The following is a 20,828-nucleotide window of genomic DNA, read 5'->3' on the forward strand; positions in this document are numbered from 1 at the left end:
CCACCATGTCTCGTCGATACCATCTGATGGCAGCTTTTTTTTTTTCACTATTTAAAACGTTACCCGTTCCAACTGCAGCCTTTGTCCAAAGTGTTTGATATTGGAGGCCAGCCGTTGAGTGTAGCTAACGTTAGCTGTCCTGAGGTCTGTACCTGTCCGCGCTAAGTGACACTCGGCGGACCGCTGCTGCTCAGTGGTTTAGCCGTCTGCTGATGTGGGCACTCTGGACCACAGCCAGCTGCGACGTGACATTATAGGATGGAGGGGGCCTGTTACCTGGAGACAGACCTCAGACATCACTGCTCTAGTCGGTCATTTAAGGTGAATTTAGACCGGTGGAGGTTTTACATTTCTTGTTGACATTGTTGAACAGTTCATTAGAATTACAATAATCTGTCTAATTCTGATATCATATCATGCATATCAACATATAAAACGTATACATTTTCTGATCCTGAAGAATTTAATTAGGTTTCAGAGTTTATAAGGGGTGATTGTAGCCTTGACCAGTGGCGTGTTTATTGGCCCAGATCCCTGTACACATAATATAAGTAGGCTGCTTGCAGACAAAGGTGTCTGCACCCCTGGTAAAGATGTGTAAAAAAAACCTTTAAAATTATTACAGCAGCATGATCTGACAATTAAAATTGTCTTTTTACTTTTTGTTTGAGTACATTTATTCATGTTCAGAAACAGATGTTTTTACAAAATTGCCAGTGGCAAAATTGTTGGTACTCCTTCATTTTGGTTTCCACCTTGGCCCCTAGGACAGCACACACATGTACATCTAAAAAAATATGGAATATCGTGAAAAAGTTCAATATTTTTTGTCACTCATTTCATAAAGTGAAAGATGTATATTATATTATATAGATTCATTACACATAGACCTAGGTCGTTGTCATGCTGGAAGACCCAGCCACGACCCATCTTCAGTTTGATCCTAGTTGCAAATACAATGCAGTCAAATTCAGTTTATAATACCAGATGGTAAAATATTATCTATTGAAGGAAGCCTAGCAATATTGCATCATCAAGTCATTGACTTTACAGCAATCCCTCCTCCTGAAGCACGTGGCATCTCCATTTTAACAGGAAGTACGTGATAATTCTACTGCAATTAAAATGTATTTCTTTTTTGGCATTTCGCACATCTTTATCCGCATGCTAACAGCTTCTGTCTAACAGACCCTTTTCCACAACAGCCATGTTGCCATAAAACAACAAAAAAAATAAAAATGTTGCACATGGAGGTCCTGTTTTATTTAGGTCAACTATAATGGTGATCTAACCAGTTTAAATAACATTTATATCCCCAGAGTGCCTAAAACATGTCTCCTCTACGGATCAAATTAAGACTTACCGCTTTAGAATTTCAAGGTATAGTTTTAAGCTTTTGTTGTTTATCTTTGGGAAATAATTTAAGGAGGGAGGAGTAGAGAAATTGGATTTATTTATTTTTTTGCTCACACATAGATCCCCTTTTAAACCGAAATAAAGTAAGCAATCTGCTCTTATAATCTCATTGTTCCCTGGACGCTGCCCATATTTGATTCAATATAAAATAGCCATACTATTCCCCTCTGTACGTTTGTCCTAAATCCGCTCACACCTTTGCTTTTTATCTTTAGCGCTATGTCCAAATTGATCACTTGATGTAGTGTTGGTTGTTGCTGATTTGTTTGAATGCAATTTATTCTTGTAACTGTTTCTCAGATTTTAATAAGGTTTTATGTACTGCAGAAAACAACTAACAACAGTTGCTGTTACCTTTATGAATTTCACATGAATTATGCTTAACTTTGTTGCTTTTTATTTTGACCACAATAAAAATAGTCTTTGTTAGTGTTCAAGTTCTAAATATGTCCTAGTCAAAGAAACCGGATATCGTGTGTTGCCAGATTTTGCGAAACATGTAGAAATGAATGTGGGACCTCTTTTGCATGTTTGAATCATCTTTCCTCGAGTGCCTGGCCATGCTTGTCAGCTTGCACCCATTGCATTTCCATTAAATGGTTAGAAATTTAATTTTCTAATAAAGCATTTCTACCACCAAAAAATCTTCTGCTTTTTTTAAGGGTCATTATAACCAACTATTCATTGCAGGCGACCTTGTTTTTCCCCACATATTTATTTTGAGAATATCCATCTTTCCAGTCATTGCATCTGTTGCATTTGAGAGAACATGGTTTGTTCAGTAAGGGAAAAAGCTTTCTGAATAACATGAAAATGGTAGCAACAACCTTCCTGTAATCTTTTAAAGGGGTTTGATGAGGTATTTTATGAGGTATTTCTCCTGTCTTTACATTTTTTTCTCTTTGGGCTTGTATGTTTTTGACAGTTTTAAACAAAGTGCCAAAACATCCCATTTAAATTGGTTGTTAGAAAATGCCAGAATTCAAAGAAAACCTTTAAAAGACTTTCAAAAAGTCCAAAGAGATGGAGTTTACAACCTATTTAAACAATTTCAAGTTTTTCAGATTTTAAGATAAATTTTAACGTCGGGCAAAGGTAACATGAGTAAATACAAACTGCATTTTTCAAATGATGAATTTATGTTTTAAAGAACAAAAAGGCTGTCCAAACCAACCTGGCCCTACGTGTAACAGTAATCGTGCCCTGAACCTTAAACGTTGAGCAACAGCTGCCGTCAGGTGTTTGTGATAACTGACAATGAGTCTTTTCCATTGCTGAGGAAGAATTATGGCCAACTCTTCTTTTCAGAATTGTTTTATTTCAGCCTCTTGGAAAGCGTTTTCTAGCATGGATGTGTAAGGTCGTTCCGCAGCATCTCAGTCAATTGTCAGCCATTTAGAAGTGGGTTTGCTGGTGTGTTTTGGATCACAATCCTGCTGTAAGCGCCCTTTGAGCCTAAAATGTACTTTTAGCTTGCGCATGGTTTACAGTCCATGACGTGAATACGAGTTGAGCTTGTTACAATATCATCATTGTTAGGAGCATTTTCTGCCTGTTTGTTACTTGACTGACGCTTGTCTTCTCAGGGGTTCGTCATGGCCTTGAAAAGGAGACGTGCGACGTCACCTTCTAGCAGTGTGAGTGGAGGAGATTTTGACGATAGCCAGACTTCGTTAGTGTCTTCAATTGGGAGAAAGAGGAGAAGGACCTCAAACATTCCAACTGTGGATCCTGTAATTTTGCACATTTCAGTCGCTGTTTTTCTCTGAACTGTAACAACTGTTCACCGATACAGATTTAAGAAAGGAGGTTGATATGATGAAGGGTGTGGATAATTCTCAGTGTTATAAATGTTGCTTTTCAGATTGCTGTGTGTCATGAGCTGTATAACACAATTAAAGATTACAAAGATGATCAGGGCAGGATGTTGTGCGAGCTGTTCATCAGAGCTCCCAAACGACGGTGAGGACAGGGTTGCTTATTGAAACTTATATAGTGTAATTTAGGTGGACTGGATACACCAAATGTCCTTTTTTGACCCAGGAATCAGCCAGACTATTACCATGTGGTGTCTCAGCCCATTGACATGATGAAGATACAGCAGAAATTAAAGATGGAGGAGTACGATGACGTTGATCAACTAACCACTGACTTTCAGCTTTTGTTCAACAATGCAAAGACTTATTATAAGGTCTCTACCTCCGTAAAGTTGCTATTACTAATATTGGGCAGAACTATAAAACTAAACTCTTCTTCTACTGCCAACAGTCAGACAGTCCTGAGTACAGAGCAGCCTGTAAGCTGTGGGACCTCTACCTGCGAACGAAGAACGAGTTTGTTCAAAGGGGTGAATACGAAGATGATGATGAAGATGGATATGATGTACAAGAAAACCCCGGAGGTTCCACTGAAGATGAGGTGACTCTTATGAATCTGATTATTACTATATTATATGACATTTTCGGCAGGTCTAAATGCAGTTCACCAATTATCCCGATGGCTTAATAAATGATGGAAACCATTAATGTCTTTCAGATAAATCATATCACAGAATGTACCTAGCAACCAATACATTTATTTCTAATAAGAAAAATTTGTTCTGCCTCACCAACATTGGTACTAAGAGAAATGTTTTGCAATTCATATTTTATGCTTTAAAATACATTTTCATGAGAGGATATTTGTGTTGTATTCTGTAGGTCTACCAAGATGACATTACCAGTATTGAGCTCACTTTAATTGTGAGATAATTTTAAGTAGTGTATTATTAGTTGTGATATTTGCAGTGCCGTGAAAAAGTATTAATACCCCCATGAAGTTTTTCACATTTTGTCAGATTCCAACCTCAAACTTCAGTGCATCTTTTTGGGATTTTTTGGGACTGACAAGACATAAAGTAATGCATAATTTTGAAGGAGGAGGAAAGAGTTGCATGTTTTTAAAATGTTTTTTATGGCTTTGCATTTAACCTCCTGAGTCAGTATTTTGTAGAACCTTCCCACCTTTAAATGCAATTAAAATCCTTTTAGAGTATGTCTCTATCAGCTATGTACATCTATAGTCTGAGATTTTGTCCATTCTTCTTTGCAAAAGTCCTCAAGCCCAGTCTGTTGGATGCAAAGCGACTGTGAACAGTTTTCAACTGTTGCAACAGATTCTATTTCAACACATGAAAATGCTTCGATCTAATCCCCCTCCGTTGTAGCTCCGGCTGTATATTTAGGGGTGGGTGAACCTCCAGCAGAAGAATGCAGTTTCACAGGTTGTCTTCCTCTGACCAGCTTCCATGTCCCTGCTGAAGAAAGCAATCTCAATAACACAATGATACCACCCCCATTTATCATAGTTGTGTGGTGTTCAAGTTGATAAGTAGTGGTTAGCTTTTCGCCACACAGAATTTTGCTCGTCGTCTTCCGCTTTATCCGGGACCGGGTCGCGGGGGCAGCAGACTCAACAGAGACGCCCAGACGTCCCTCTCTCCAGACACCTCCTCCAGCTCCTCCGGGGGGAGCCCAAGGCGTTCCCAGGCCAGCCGAGAGACATAGTCCCTCCAGCGTGTCCTGGGCCTCCTCCTGGTGGGACGTGTCTGGAACACCTCCCGAGGAAGGCGTCCAGGAGGCATCCGGTATAGATGCCCGAGCCACCTCAACTGGCTCCTCTCGATGTGGAGGAGCAGTGGCTTAGGGTTCTAGGAGTAAACGGGGCTGAATACATATGCACACCACACCATTCAGATATTGTGTAAAAATGCATCCTTTTTCTTCAACTTCGATTATGCAGTGCTTTGTGTTGGTCCGTCAAATAAAATTCCAACAAAAGTCATTGATGTTTGTGGTTGTAATGTGACAAAATGTGGAAATGTTGAAGCATTAGGAATCATTTTGCAAAGCTCTATAATACTGTTAGTGTGGAGTATATGTCCTCATCTGTATGTATGCAACACTGTAATGTTTCATTTTTTACCTTCTCTGCTTAAATCAGAGTGCATCAGAGTGTTTGAAAGAAGTTCTCGAGCAGCTCCTTGATGCTCTTGTGTCCTATACTGAGCCAAGTGGTCGGCTGGTCAGCGAGCTCTTCCAGAAGCTTCCATCCAAAATGGTATAAAAAACAAAACATTTTGACAGTACTTTAAATTATCTGATGTTGCTTTGATTTACAGTTCCCTCTTTTCTCTTTAGCAATATCCAGATTACTACGCCGTAATAAAAGAACCAATAGATCTGAAAATCATCGCCCAGAAAATCCAGGTACAGTTGTGTAGCGCTAATAATTTCAGTGTTCTTTTTTTTGTTGTCGGTGTTTTTACATTATTTATTAAATAACAAAAACTACTGTATGTATTAACATTTATTTTAGCTGGGCAATTACCGAAGTGTTAGTGCCATGGCTAAAGATGTAGACCTGATGGTGAAGAACGCCAAAACTTACAATGAACCCGGCTCACAGGTTTTTAAGGTAAGTCTGTAACTTCAGTGTAGCATACTGTCGCTGCCATTTGACATAACCAGCTGTAACCTGCTGTTGGGATCCAGGATGCTAACACTATCAAAAAGGTTTTTGCACAAAAGAAGTCCGAGATGGAACATGGGGAGCCAATCAAGTCCAGTATTCGCATCAGGTAATGAAGTATCAGCTTATGAAATCATGTCGGTGTTTCGTTGTAATTTGAGTTCATCTGTTCAAGTTTTCCCGTTTTTGTTAGGAATAAAAGGTCTGTCCAAGGAGACCGCCTCTCAGCTATTACTATGGCTCTTCAGTATGAAAGCGATGAGGAGGGTATACTTTCTGGTACATATTCACCTACTCATCTGATCAGACAGACATGATGCTACTAGATGTTGTTCAGTGTTGAGTAGTGTGTATTATTATTGTAACTGGCAGATATTTCAATATCTTCCTGCATTTGTCAGGGACTGTCCACTATGATGAGGGCGAATCTGAAGCAGAGAGTATGACATCGAACATTGACATGAGCAATCCCATCTTCCAGCTTTATGAAGCTGTGCGAGGAGCCAGGAACAGTCAGGGCCAGCTGATCTCTGAACCCTTCCTACAGCTGCCTTCCAGGAAAGACTACCCCGACTATTACCAGCAGATCAGTCAACCGGTCTGTCTGCATCAGATCAAGTATGATGAAACCGTTACTGATCTGTTTTCATATGTTTGTCTTTACACTTGTCACAGAAATTGACTTCTTACAGGGAGGGTTTTTACATGGCCTGGAAAAGTCTTGAAATTGATTTCAGTATTCTCAGGTCCCACTTCCTAAATGCTGCTTCTTTCCTTCCATTCTTTCCTCTTTCAAAACATTATTTCCTAGTTGAATATTTTTATTATGTCTTTCCTCTCCTGTGTGCTCATCCGTGTCCTACGTCTTTAATTTTCCTTTATTCCTTGTGCCTAACTTTAATTTCTTCATTTTGTCCATCTTTCTTTCTTTCTTTCTTGCTTCATTCCTTGCTTCCAAATTCTTGGTAAAGATATTTTAAATCCATGTAAAGGACTGATAACTAAGGAAAGTTGAGTCTGAAAGTTCTATATTCCCACAGTGTGTAGGAACCCTGTTACTTAATAACGACAATTCTGATTTTATACTTGTTTTATAATGGTAGTTTAACTTTTTATCTAATATTTTAGCAATATTTGATATAGATTTATACCAGTAATTTGTGTAGCCATTATTTTGTCTTCTATTTGTCTTTGGCATCATGCATGCTCACTGTGCAGTGCAGTATTTATTTGCTCCCCCCCCCATATGTCAGTGCCCGTAATTCTCTGCAGGAACAAGATGAAGAACATCGAGTACGAGAGCGTTGAGCATATTGACTCAGATCTGACGCTGATGTTTGAGAATGCCAAGCGCTACAATGTTCCCCACTCCCCCATTTACAAGCGTGCTCTCAAGCTTCAGCACATCCAGCAGGTCGGTTCAGCTTTTTTTCTCGTTGGTTTCATAAAGCTTCAGAATGATCTACATTTTCAGATCCATCAGCTTTATTAGGTTTTAACAAAGTATTATATCAAACATTTACTTGAACAGTACCTTTGCCAAAGTGTCAATATCTCTTGAACTTTTCACATTGTGACACATTACAACCAAACAAGTCAGTGGATTTCATTTGGATTGTATGTGATAGATCAGCATAAAATAGTGCATAACTGTGAAATGGAGGAGAATTTTCAGTCAGTATTTTGTAGAACTGCCTTTTGCTGCAGAGAGGGATGCAAGTCTTTTTGGGTCTGTCGTTACAAATTTTGCACATATGGAAATTTAATTTATTGCCCCTATTTTTTTTTAATGTAGCCTCTTCTTCTGGGATTTTACTGCTTTTAACGCCATCCATCTTTCCATTAACTCTGACCACACTTTCTCTCCCTGCATGGGAAAAGCGTTCCTATAGCATGATGCTGCCACCAACGTGTTTAAAAGCAGTAAAAGTAGATGTGGAGTGTTTCTGCTACACATATGGTTCTTGTATGTAGCCCAAAAACTTCTCAAGAAATGTTGGTCTCATCTAACTAGAGAAGAAGGTGCTGACCAGAGTTTACTTGTTCTGGTTAAACAGAAATAACTACAGATTTCAGGATTAATAGTTGGTGTACGTGGCGTAGCGGTGGAGCATGCAACCCACATATGGAGGCCTCAGTCCTTGACACAGCCGACCAGGGTTCAAGTCCCGAGCCCAGAGACCTTTGCTGCAAGTATTCCCCCTCTTTCCAACCCAGTTCCTGTCTGCCTGTTTGAAAAAATAACAAAAATAAAGGGCAATAGTGCTGGAAAAAAACAGTTGTCCTGTTAACAGGATTCTCCAACAGAAACTGTGGATCTCCTCAAAACCTTCAGAGTTGGGCCTATTGGGCCTCTTTCTCTGATTGATGCTTTCATTGCCTGGCCTGTAAGTTTAGGTGGATGGCTATGTCTTGGTAGGTTTGCAGTTGTGCTTTACTCTTTCCTTTTTCATGTGATCAACAGCCAGTATGGGTGACTGGATACATTTGCAGGCCGCACAAGTCAGTTTTTTTTTTTTTTCTGGGGGAAACATTTTTGAAAGCGGCATCATTTTCCTTCCACTTTAAGAATGTGCGCTACTTTATGTCAGTCCATCATTTAAAACGCCAATAAAATACACTGAAGTTTGAGGTTATGTGACATGTGAAAAGGTTCAAGGAGCATGAATCTTTTTTTACCAGGCATCGTATCTCAATATTTTGCTTGATTAGATGAAGAGAAAGGAGCTTTTACAGAGACCAGATGATGATGGCGACAGCATGCTCTCCTCTGCCACATCTGACACCAGCAGCACTAAAAGAAAAAGGTACATTTTGGTTCTAAAACATTCCATCATGCACTCGTTTTTTTATCAAAGGGAGCTTTGCTTGTGACTGTTATTTTTTGCTTTTCAGCCACAAGAAGAATACAAAGAAAAATCGAATGAAAGCTCTCCTAGTCTCTGTTACTGAGGCCCGAGAAGCTGGCAGCGGCCGTAGACTCTGTGACCTCTTCATGGTGAAGCCATCTAAGAAGGACTACCCTGATTACTACAAAGTTATCCTGGAACCAATGGACCTCAGGACTATTGACTACAACATCCGTTCAGACAAGTACATGACTGAGGATGCAATGGTGAGGGATATGAAGCTGATGTTCCGCAATGCGAGACATTATAATGAAGAAGGCTCCCAGGTAACACTCAGGTTAATGGTTGTATCTGTCTTTCATTGTTGCTTTTAGAGTACTTCTAGTTTATTGTTTCTTACTTATTTATTTCATTTATTTCCTCTTTTCATCAGTTTCAGACTTAGTGTTATTACAAATCCCCTTAAAGTGCAATCCACACTACAGACCTCTCCTTCCTCTGTTGTTTGTGTAGGTCTACAACGATGCAGACATTCTTGAGAAGATAATGGAAGACAGACGCAGAGATCTTGGACCAGCAACCGATGATGATGATATTATGTCTCCAAAATTAAAAATAAGTATGTGTTGCTGTCTTTTGACAAAAGTAGTTCATTGAGTTAACTTTTTAATTAATATCCACTTGCATGTACCTTTTTTTTTATTCCAGGAAAGAACAGCCTCTCTCTGAAAAAGTCCAAGTATCTGACACCTTTACAGCAGAAACTAAACGAGCTTTATGAAGCTGTAAAGAACTACACAGATAAGCGAGGCCGCCGCCTCAGCACAATCTTCCTGCGGCTTCCATCTCGTGCCGAGCTGCCTGATTACTACATCGCCATCAAGAAACCTGTAGATATGGAGAAGATAAAGAGCCACATGCTGGCTAACAAGTACCAGGACGTTGACGCCCTGGTTGAAGACTTGGTGCTCATGTTCAACAATGCCTGCACTTACAATGAGCCGGAGTCTCTGATTTACCGCGACGCTCTGTTGCTGCACAAAGTGCTTTTAGAGACAAGACGGGAACTGGAAGGAGGAGAGGACAATCACGTGCCCGATGTGCCCCGCCTCATCCAGGAACTCATCCGGAGTCTTTTCGTGTCTGTTCTCGGTCACCAAGATGATGAAGGGCGCTGCTACAGCGATTCACTTGCAGAGATTCCTGCCGCAGATCCCGTTAACCCAGAGAAGCCATCGCTCAATTTTGAGATCATCAGGAAAAATGTGGAAAGGGGCCGTTACAAGAGGTTGGATGTATTTCAGGACCACATGTTTGAAGTTCTGGAAAAGGCCAGACGGTTAAATAGGTCAGGTATTGTAGCAAATCCACTAATTTGTGATTTAAAAGAATCCCAAGGTTAGTTTTACTCCATGCATTCCTTACAGGACCGACTCTGAGATCTTTGAAGATGCAGTGGAGCTGCAGCAGTTTTTTATTCGTATCAGAGATGAGCTGTGTAAAAACGGAGAGATCCTAATGTCCCCCGCTCTCAGCTACACTTCTAAGCACTTGCATAGCGATGTGGAAAAGGAGAAGAAGGAAAAGTTTCCAAAAGAGATTGAGGAGGACAAAATCAAGAGAGAAGAGGAGAAAAGGGGTATCCTCTGAAACATCCTCAGAGTCCAGTTCTTCAACGGCACCCTGAGCGCTCTCAGCACATATATGTTAATTTGATGTTTTTTTTCCTCAGAGGCAGAGAAGAGAGAAGACACTGTTGGAGGCTCTTGGCAGGTTCAGCGTACCTACAGTCAGGACTGCAGCTTCAAGGACAGTATGTACCATGTGGGAGACTATGTTTATGTGGAACCTGCAGAGCCCAACCTACAGCCACATATAATTTACATTGAACGCCTTTGGGAGGATGACACTGGTGAGTCTCTCTTTTAAATCGCTTATCAAAGTATTAAGCATAAAATATAATATTAAGGTTTTCAACTTTTTTCTTTTTATTTTAATGTAAGTCAGTCAAATTCAGTATCATCATTGCAATACTCGGCAATAATGTCTCAGTTTCATGCTTTCCTACTATTGCGATTACCTGAGATTCGCATGTTCCAATCACTTTATTTGTCTACAAGCGTATAAAATTCAGCACCTATAAAGAATAGGTCATTCTCAGAATCTTAGTGGATTCCAGTTTGGTACCATGTTTGGATGCCATCTCACCAACAGTTACATTTCAAAAAATGTTCTCACTACTATACATTAGACAGTCAACAACAGATTGGTAGGCTAATTAACACCCCTGAGTGGGGACAGCTCACGTGCTCAGACACAATGTTTGTAGTAGTTGATAACTGTCTGCAGTGTGCATATCTACAAACCTCCAAACCTTGTGTGGCTTTCAGATTAGCTCAAAACCATGGTATAGACAGGTTCATGCATTGGGTTGCCATGTTCCAGAAATCCTTGGATCACCAAGTGCAATGCAAAGCGTTTCATGAAGCGACAAAAAGCATGATGCCACCGAACTGTTGAGCAGTGGAGACATCGTCTCAAGAATGTCTGGTAATCCAGTGGATGGGTCTGGGTTTGGGGGTTGCCCTTTAGTTTAAGTGAAAAGAACTCCTAATGATACAGTGTACAAAGACGTTTTGGACAATTTCATTCTCCAGACTATGTGGGAATCTTCTAGAGATGGCCTTTTTCAGTTCCATCATGACTGGGCACCAGTGCTCAAAGAGAGGTCCACAAGGACAAGGAGGAGTGAGTTTGGTGTGGAGGAATTTGACTGGTTATACAGAGTTCTGACCTCAACCCAACTAGAGTGGAGAAGTGTGGGGAAGCTCCATATTAAAACCGGTATATTAACAGTGGAGCGTCTTTATATTTATAGTGTAGGTAAGGGGTAGCAACTTAATATGTCTGGAGATATCATGCACCATGTACTGTACTTAAAATCCTCATCTTAACCTTTTTAAACTGTTCTAGACCTTTCTTTCCAACCTCTAAAACGCACAGGGGAGAAGTGGCTGTACGGCTGCTGGTTCTACAGGCCAAATGAAACATTTCATCTCGCAACAAGAAAATTCTTGGAGAAAGAAGTTTTTAAGAGCGACTATTACAACAAAGCTCCCATCAGCAAGATACTAGGGAAGTGTGTGGTTATGTTTGTGAAGGTATAGGTTTGCTGTGTCAATTTGCATGTCTTTTTTTATGTTGAGAATATTTAGCCTTTTTGAGTGTTGACTGAACATTTCTGGGATTGAAGGAGTACTTCAAGCTTTACCCTGATGGATTCAGGCCAGAGGATGTCTACGTCTGTGAGTCTCGCTACTCTGCCAAGTCAAAGTCCTTCAAAAAGATCAAGATGTGGGCCATGCCCCTCAGTTCGGTTCGATTTGTTCCCAGAGACGTACCCCTGCCTGTAGTCCGAGTGGCTTCTATGTTTGTCAACAAACAAGATGACAAACCACCAGAGGTTGTAGATGAAAGCAAAACGACTAATGGGATTATAGACAAAGTAAGTAGCAACTTGGTACTTTAGGTGAAAATTAGGAGTTTGTATTTAATCAGGACTGCCAACCAACCATTTAATGTTCACAGGAGAGAGAGGATGTTCCGCTGGAAATGACCAACGGAGAACCAGGCTGTCAGTACTATGAGCAACTGTGTTACAACAACCTGTGGCTAAAGGTGGGAGACTGTGTGTACATTGCTTCTCATGGACTGGTGCGCCACCGAGTGGGCAGGTAGAGTAAAATAATTTTAAAAATATGGACAGCATTTCTCTTTTAGCAAAAAAGAGAAATGTCATGTCATCCTAATACAAATACAGGGCTGTTTAAAAAAGTATTCACCCTCCTATAGATCTTACAGAAACATAACCTGTAAAAATAGAAAATGCAGTTTTTATATTTTAGAAAGCTACCAGGAAATCCTGTACCTTTGTTTCCACAAAATAAAGTAAAGTTGCCCGCCTTGTTAAATCAGGAATTAACACTAATTAACCTGACTGCTGCCAGACCTGTAGAATCAAGAAATCCTTTAAAAAGAAACCTGTCTGACAACATGAAGTTAGCGGAAAGGTCTTAAAAACCAACACATCGTGTCCTGATCTAAAGAAATTCAAGATCAGATGAGAGCCAAAGGCTTTGAGACGCCAGCAAATCACGGTGAAAGAAATGATCCAACAATGGAGAAAACTTGGGAATAGTGGACCTTTCCAGTAAACGGGACAACTTGAAGTAATTGCTGAAATTCAATTCCGTTTTGCTCTCTGTGATAAACTCCTAAAGGAGAATGTGAGACCATTAGTTTGTAAACTTAGCTTCAAGCACACTTGAGCTATGTAGCAGGACAATGATCCTAACCACATCAGCTAGTTTACCTGGGATTGGCTCAAAAGACAATGTGAAGTAGTGGCCTAATCAAAGTCTGAAGTTGTATCAGTGTGAGATTCTGTGGCATCACCTTATACTGGCCGTTTATTATTAAAAAACCTCCAATGTGGCTGAACTAAAATGTGAAGCAAAGTCGGCCTAAAATTTCTCCAGAGATTTAAAAAAAAAACTCATTGCCTGTTACCGCAACTGCTTAATGCTTGTCTGATGTACACATTTGTTTGATGATCTGAACAACAAATGTGTAAAGGGGCAAATACTTTTTCAAGGCACTGTAGTTGAGGATTTGTATGACTTGCATAAAGTCTGTTATTTTAATATGAACTCTGTTTGCTTGCTTAGGTGGAAATTATTGGCAAAAAATAATCCAGTCGAAAACTAAAAACTGTTCATTCTTTTTTTTTCTCAAAGAATTGAGAAAATGTGGATGCGAGATGAAGCAGGCTACTTCTTTGGTCCCATCTTTATACATCCTGAAGAGACAGGGCATGAACCAACTAAAATGTTCTACAAGAAGGAAATGTTCCTGAGCAACTTGGAGGAGGCTTGTCCCATGACCTGCATCATAGGTACCCTTATTGAATCGCCGTGAATTAAAATCTACATGCTATGAACAAGTGTAAGGTTCTAAATCCATTAAAGCAAAGATAATTAAAACCACTAAATAACTTTGAATACGCAGGAAAGTGCATTGTGGCGTCCTTCAAAGAATACTTGTCATGTCGGCCCACTGAAGTGCCTGAAGAGAACGTTCTTCTGTGTGAGAGTCGCTACATTGAGAGTGAAAAGCAGATGAAGAAGTTCAAGGGTTTGAAGCGTTTTTCCCTCTCTGGGAAGGTGGTAGAAGATGAAATCTACTATTTCAGGTAAAACTTACTATTAAATATTTAAATCACTGTTTCTAAAAATTACAAGATGTTTACTAAATGGCCATTAAGTTTGAAACTCCTGGCCAGAACCTTTTTAAAACGTTTTACAACCCAGTTAGCATCAAATGTCCTATTTCTGTTTGGTGTTATTTCTGTTTATTCTCTATTTTGTTAAGTTAAAACATGTAGATGTCTACGCTGTGGTTAGAAGGAAAAGTGTGAACTATGACACACAGGGGTTGGACAATGAAACTGAAACACCTGTCATTTTAGTGTGGGAGGTTTCATGGCTAAATTGGACCAGCCTGGTAGCCAGTCTTCATTGATTGCACATTGCACCAGTAAGAGCAGAGTGTGAAGGTTCAATTAGCAGGGTAAGAGCACAGTTTTGCTCAAAATATTGAAATGCACACAACATTATGGGTGACATACCAGAGTTCAAAAGAGGATATATTGTTGGTGCACGTCTTGCTGGCACATCTGTGACCAAGACAGCAAGTCTTTGTGATGTATCAAGAGCCACGGTATCCAGGGTAATGTCAGCATACCACCAAGAAGGACGAACCACATCCAACAGGATTAACTGTGGACGCAAGAGAAAGCTGTCTGAAAGGGATGTTCAGGTGCTAACCCGGATTGTATCCAAAAAACATAAAACCACGGCTGCCCAAATCACAGCAGAATTAAATGTGCACCTCAACTCTCCTGTTTCCACCAGAACTGTCCGTCGGGAGCTCCACAAGGTCAATATACACGGCCGGGCTGCTATAGCCAAACCTTTGGTCACTCATGCCAATGCCAAACGTCGGTTTCAATGGTGCAAGGAACGCAAATCTTGGACTGTGGACAATGTGAAACATGTATTGTTCTCTGATGAGTCCACCTTTACTGTTTTCCTCACATCTGGTAGAGTTACGGTGGAGAAGCCCCAAAGAAGTGTACCACCCAGACTGTTGCATGCCCAGAGTGAAGCATGGGGGTGGATCAGTGATGGTTTGGGCTGCCATATCATGGCATTCCCTTGGCCCAATACTTGTGCTAGATGGGTGCTATTGTGGTCTAAAACCAGGTGTTTCAGTTTCATTGTCCAACCCCTGTATATGTCAAACTGAAAAGGTAAGTTTTTTGTGTTTACCATCTTCAGGAAACTCATAGTTCCCCAGAAAGAACCATCACCTCTGCTGGACAGGAAAATCGAGGAACTTGAGGCTAAGTTTGCTGACATGACAGACGAAGAGCTAGAAGATCTTGGGGATGATGATGGCGAGCTGGGGGATCATTCCCTTCCTCAGATGCAGTCCTCTATGACTAGTGACATGGATATCATGTCATACACCCCTCCACAGGTCAGGGAGAATGCATTCGATTGTTTAGCCTTTAACTGCTTGTCTTTGAAGCTTCCACATGTTTAGCTCTTGCATTTGCATGTTTGCTTACAGTCAACTCCTAAATCCATGAAGGGGCTTGCAAAGAAAGAGGCTTCGAAGCGGAAGATCAACATGAGTGGTTACATCCTGTTCAGCAGTGAGATGCGAGCAGTCATCAAAGCCCAACACCCAGATTTCTCCTTTGGGGATTTGAGTCGTCTTGTTGGCACAGAGTGGAGGAACCTGGAGAGCTCCAGGAAAGCAGAGTATGAAGGTCAAAATTCCTACTTTATACTATTAATTTTAGACCGTACCATTCAGATGTATTCACCGCCCTTAAACATTTTCCAAATTTTGTCAAATTACTACTGCAGACTTTAATGTATTTTATTGGGATTTTATGTGATTAGGGAAACGCAAAGTTGAACACAATTGTGAAGTGAAAGGAAAGGTTGCATAGCTTAATTGTTTTTGGGAGCATCATTCTATGAGGATACTTCAGGAGGGATAGGAAAACTGATCTACTAGTGCTCTCAACAACTCTGGCCTTTATGGAAAAGTGTTGAAAAGAAAGCTATTTATTGTTTGAATAGAAATCCATAAAAAGCCAAAAAATTTATTTTAAAACTTTGGCAAAAGATATTTAAGGGATACAGCAAACATGCAGAAGAAGGTCATCTGGTCAGATGAGAGCAAATTTTGACTAATTTAGCCTACGTGCAAAAACATATGTGGAGGAAAGCTAAACTGCACATCACCCTGAGCACACCATCCTCACAGTGAAACATGATGGTGGAAGCATCATGCTGTGGGAATGCATTTCTTCAGCAGGGTTAGTGATGGGAATACAACTGTTGGCCTGCGATTCAGAGCTGATGGGAATAAGGTTGAAGCTAAATACAAGGTAATCCTAAAAGAAAGGCTATTACAGGCTGCGTAAAAACTATAGAACGAAGTAGAAATTCACCTTCTAGCAGGACCGCCACCCTAAGGATACAATCAGACCTACTGAGTTAATATCCAGACCTAAATCCAGTTGAATATCTTAAGGTAAACTAAAAAAATGTTATTAATAGTGAATCTCCATTCAATCATAAGGAGCTTGGTCTAATGTGAAAAAATCAGCAGAATTGTAAGTCTCTAGATGTATAAAGCTGGTAAAGACAGACTCCACAATGCGATTTTTTGGTTTTTAAAAAACCATTAATGTGGAGTGGTAAAATGTGAAAAGTTCAAGTGCTATGATTACTGCACTTGTGTTTTATTAATGTTAAACCTTCAACATCTTTGTACTGCAGAGCGAGCAGCCAAAGTCGCCGAACAACAGGAGCGTGATAGGGGCCATCATCAGACGTCCCCAAGAGCAGGTACCCCCGTAGGGGCACTGATGGGGGTAGTACCTCCCCCAGCCCCCATGGGGATGCTAAATCCCGGCATGACGCCTGTGTCAGGTAACCCCTCATAGATGCAGATGGGTCCCCAGTGTACCCTAAAGACTGGAATGAGAAGCTAAACTGCTAACATTGCCTACATATTTGTGTCTTTACCACCCCATGTCAGTGCTTTGTGATTAAATTTTACATTTACTCCTCCACTGTATCACTTTATTCTTAGGAACATACAAGTGATGATTTACGACACTCAGTATCTTTCAGCATTTAAAAACATTAGCACTTGCTTCATTGTACATCTGATAGTTTTACCATTGTGTGTTTTTTGTGTTCTTGATTTATGTTGTATGGCTATATAACCTAACCTTTAAGTTAATGTGAACAGCATATCAATGCATGCTTGGTAGAGAGTGCATGTTTGAATGATGCATGTTGTTATCTTGTGTTAATACTGTCCCCCCCTGAGAAGGTATGATGGGTGTATATAGGACAGCTATGATGGACCGTGTTGAAGGCATGGTTAGTATGGCTGATATACCACCACATCACATGGGGATGCCTGTCTTTCCCCAACATGTCCTGCCCGTTATGGCTGGGTTCCCTGGAATGCCATCCTTTGGTAAGAGTGCTGTCATAGACACCCCCACCCCTCACCTGCCACGCAGTTGCTTCCTGTCTACAAATCTGACTCGCTGGAGGGGCTACCTGTATCACTAGGCTGAGATTCTATCTTTGATGAGTAGTCAGTTTCAACTCGGGGTTGGGTCGTTTTTAAACATGCATTCACTCATTAGACATTAGTAGTTGGCTTTTGTGGCTAAAAAATAAACTTTTAACGGTAATTTTGGATAAACAAAACATACACTTACCAAAGATCATAGATGAAAATAATAGTAGTTAATTTATTATGCATTTTGAGTTGGTATTAGAAATAAAACTAATGGCAAGTAGGCATGCTCAGACCCGTGATCATGCTCAGACTGTTGAATATCCTCACAGGTGTTAATGGCACGGGAATTGGAGCGGCAGCGGGGAACATGCATGGATCACAGGTAATCACTTTGGCTCTGTTGGTATGTCGCTTTTGAAAATCAATAATATTTTTAAAACCTGTTGTTGGTCTGGTATACATTTGCTCTTAGAGATGGTAGTAAGGCTATGATGCATTTTACATACAAAGCAAAGAGCTTGCAATGCTGTTTTCAAATTTAGTCTTGCTATTAAATATTTTCGGTAGGGCTGCATGATTAGAGGAAAATGTGTAGTTGCAAAACTGTTGCTGAATATTGCAATAACCATATCAGTATCGATTAAACATGCTTTAGATGCTTTTCTTCCTTTTCCATCATTACATCATTACATGTTTCTGTGAGCTGTAGTATCTTAGGCAGTTAAAATATACCTGTTGCATGGTGTGCATCAGGGACAGTTACAGGCCTTGCAATAGGCCAGATATAGTATTAGCATGAGCAGTGTGAATGCAGGTCACTTGAATTTATATATCCAGCCAAATATTATATCCAAGCAGTTCTTTAAAATGGAAATACTGCAGAGCTTGATATTATGTTGACAATTGTGATTCAATATAATGTGCAATTTTACGTTTTTGTTGATATTTCACCTGTTAGAGTCTGTTAGGTTCACAAATATTGTTCAAGTTAACATATCCACAGTTAAGCTCTACATGCCCTTTAATAAAACAATTCAGTCTGATTCTAATTCTTAGTGGTCGACAAAACGATTTAAATCAGGTTGATCACCACAGTGTATGTGGGAGAGTGTATGTAGTGAACCAACACACATTAGTGTAGAATTGCAAAGTGGAAGGAGAATGATACAAGGATAAAAAGTTTTTTACAAATAAAAAACTGAAAAATGTGGAATGTATTTGTATTCGGCTCAGCTGAGTCGAGACTAATAGAGACCCACCAATTGCAATCTTGTGATAAATGACGGACCTTTTTTTTTTTTCTCCACAATTTTATATTAAGGCTGGATTTGTTGAGTGCATCACCAATAGTTGTGATGTCAACAGGATAGATTGAACCATACTCCCTAACATGTTTAAATGCTTGGGGTATTGTTTTTATAACTTAACCTTCTTATAAACCTTCTTCTTGACTTGTTTGGTTTGTTCCTTGATCTTCATGATGCTGTTTGTTCACTGATGTTCTCCAACAACTCTCTGAGGGCTTCACAGAACAGCTGTATTTATACTAAGAGTAAATTATACACCTTTTTAAAGTTGGTGATTTCTGAAGGCAATTGCTGTACCAGATTTTATTTAGGCTTATTAGAGTAAAGGGAGGTGAATACAACTGTATGCCTGAGTTTCCAGATTTTCATTTGTAAAACAAATGTTGTAGACCAAATATTGTTTTCATTCCGCTTCATATTTATGTGTTGGTCTGTCACATAAAAACCCAATAAACTACATAGGGGTTTGTGGTTGTAATGTAACAAAATGGAAGAAAGTTCAAAGAATATGAATACTTCTGCAAGGCACGGTCTATATGCTTCATTTAATGTTTGTGAATTAAGAAGAATCTAATAAATAATGATTATGTTTTATCAGGTGGGTTTGATTGGCTCAGGACAGCAGGCTTCTCCTCCATACCCAGGACAAAGCCATCTAGGACAACCAGCACTCCACCAGCCCTCCACACCGGTGTTTGTGTCTCCTCCTGCCAAATCTAAGCGGCTGCTGCACTCAGAGGCATACCTCAGATACATCGAGGGCCTCAGTGCAGAATCTTCCACAATCAGCAAATGGGACCATGCTCTCACAGGTGCATCTTTTTTTGCTTTGATAGTCAGTGTTTCAAAGTACATTTAGTAGTGATGACCAAAGCCTCCATACATCATCTTCCAATACACACTGCAGTTTTTAGTCTTAGATCTTTAATGAGATCATTATTGGAAATATAACCATACACATTTCTTATTTATATTTTGTGATGGGTCAGTAAAATCATTCCTGTTTTCCAATTCCATGTTTTTCCCTATGTTGTTTTTGCAATTTCAGTGAAAAAACAAGATGTGCGCCTAACAAAGGAGCAAGAAAGCAGACTACCGTCCCACTGGTTGAAGAGCAAGGGGGCCCACAAGACCATGGCAGATGCACTTTGGCGGCTTCGTGACCTGATGCTGCGAGACACCCTTAACATCCGTCAGACGCACAACCTGTAGCATGTGGATATTGTGAGCCTCTGTGCCCAAAACTGTTTAACAGGAAGAGGTTTAAGCTCATTAAATGTCTTACTTTATGTTATAAGATAAGTAATGTTTGTGTTCATATCAGGTGCTTTCTTTGTTGAAGCTGCCTTTTGTTTTTCCATTACATATTTCATTTCATTCAAAGTATATTATGAAGACTGTTCATCTGTGATGAAGGTTGTCATGTCATGATTTCACAATAAAAAATGTGAAGCGTTCAGATTGGGTATGTTAATTTATAACACTGGAAAGGTGATGCAACAGCTGACAAATAGGAATAAACATGGTGAAACTATTACTCTTTCGCTGGGACTAAATATAATATCAGCTATTATAAATTACATTGTGCTGCTGTGTTTAGAGCAAACAAGAAGGATTTTTCAAGCTTTGATTTATCTGTGACTGAGTCAACTTGATGTGCTGGCTCTGTTACATGAACGATTTTTTTCCTTCTTTTTAAATAGTGTAAATATTGTGTATAGTAAGGTAGTTAGTTTCACACTGTAACTGCTTTTACTGGGTTTACTGGTTTCACACATGTTTTGGTGTGATGATAAAACACTTTTAAATCAAGTTAAAGTTGGGTAGATTGTGTGAATGAATAGTTGTACAATCTCTGAGCAAAGTAGAGAAAAGTACACAGACACTCGTATGGCAATATAATCCTGCTTTAAACTTTTATATTTGTAGTGTCTTAAGTTTAAGTAATAGTGTTAAAATGTTTTAGTGTAACTAACTTAAACATTGTTTAAATCTTATTTATGTTTTAGCTTTTTTAAATGTGTATCACTTGCTAGAAGTATGGTAAAGGGAAGAGCCGTTCAGG

The 20,828-nt window shown here is 39.8% G+C and overlaps 1 protein-coding gene across 1 annotated transcript; it reads left to right on the forward strand.

Annotated features, from left to right (window-relative positions):
- Positions 1 to 20,222, forward strand: LOC124856729 (protein polybromo-1-like). The gene is made up of 30 exons (XM_047347509.1): positions 1 to 321; positions 3,003 to 3,149; positions 3,281 to 3,378; positions 3,460 to 3,607; positions 3,685 to 3,834; positions 5,398 to 5,514; positions 5,595 to 5,663; positions 5,773 to 5,871; positions 5,949 to 6,034; positions 6,119 to 6,204; positions 6,327 to 6,543; positions 7,198 to 7,339; positions 8,638 to 8,732; positions 8,821 to 9,100; positions 9,288 to 9,393; positions 9,483 to 10,122; positions 10,202 to 10,413; positions 10,507 to 10,686; positions 11,778 to 11,935; positions 12,028 to 12,279; positions 12,363 to 12,508; positions 13,571 to 13,728; positions 13,842 to 14,025; positions 15,173 to 15,374; positions 15,468 to 15,669; positions 16,694 to 16,846; positions 17,256 to 17,405; positions 17,786 to 17,838; positions 19,362 to 19,575; positions 19,812 to 20,222. The coding sequence occupies exons 1-30, from the start codon at positions 259 to 261 to the stop codon at positions 19,973 to 19,975; spliced, it is 4,971 nt and encodes a 1,656-aa protein (XP_047203465.1). The 5' UTR covers positions 1 to 258; the 3' UTR covers positions 19,976 to 20,222.
- The last annotated feature ends 606 nt before the right edge of the window (positions 20,223 to 20,828 follow it).

This window comes from Girardinichthys multiradiatus, chromosome 20 (genome assembly GCF_021462225.1).
Source record: "Girardinichthys multiradiatus isolate DD_20200921_A chromosome 20, DD_fGirMul_XY1, whole genome shotgun sequence".
NCBI lineage: Eukaryota > Metazoa > Chordata > Actinopteri > Cyprinodontiformes > Goodeidae > Girardinichthys > Girardinichthys multiradiatus.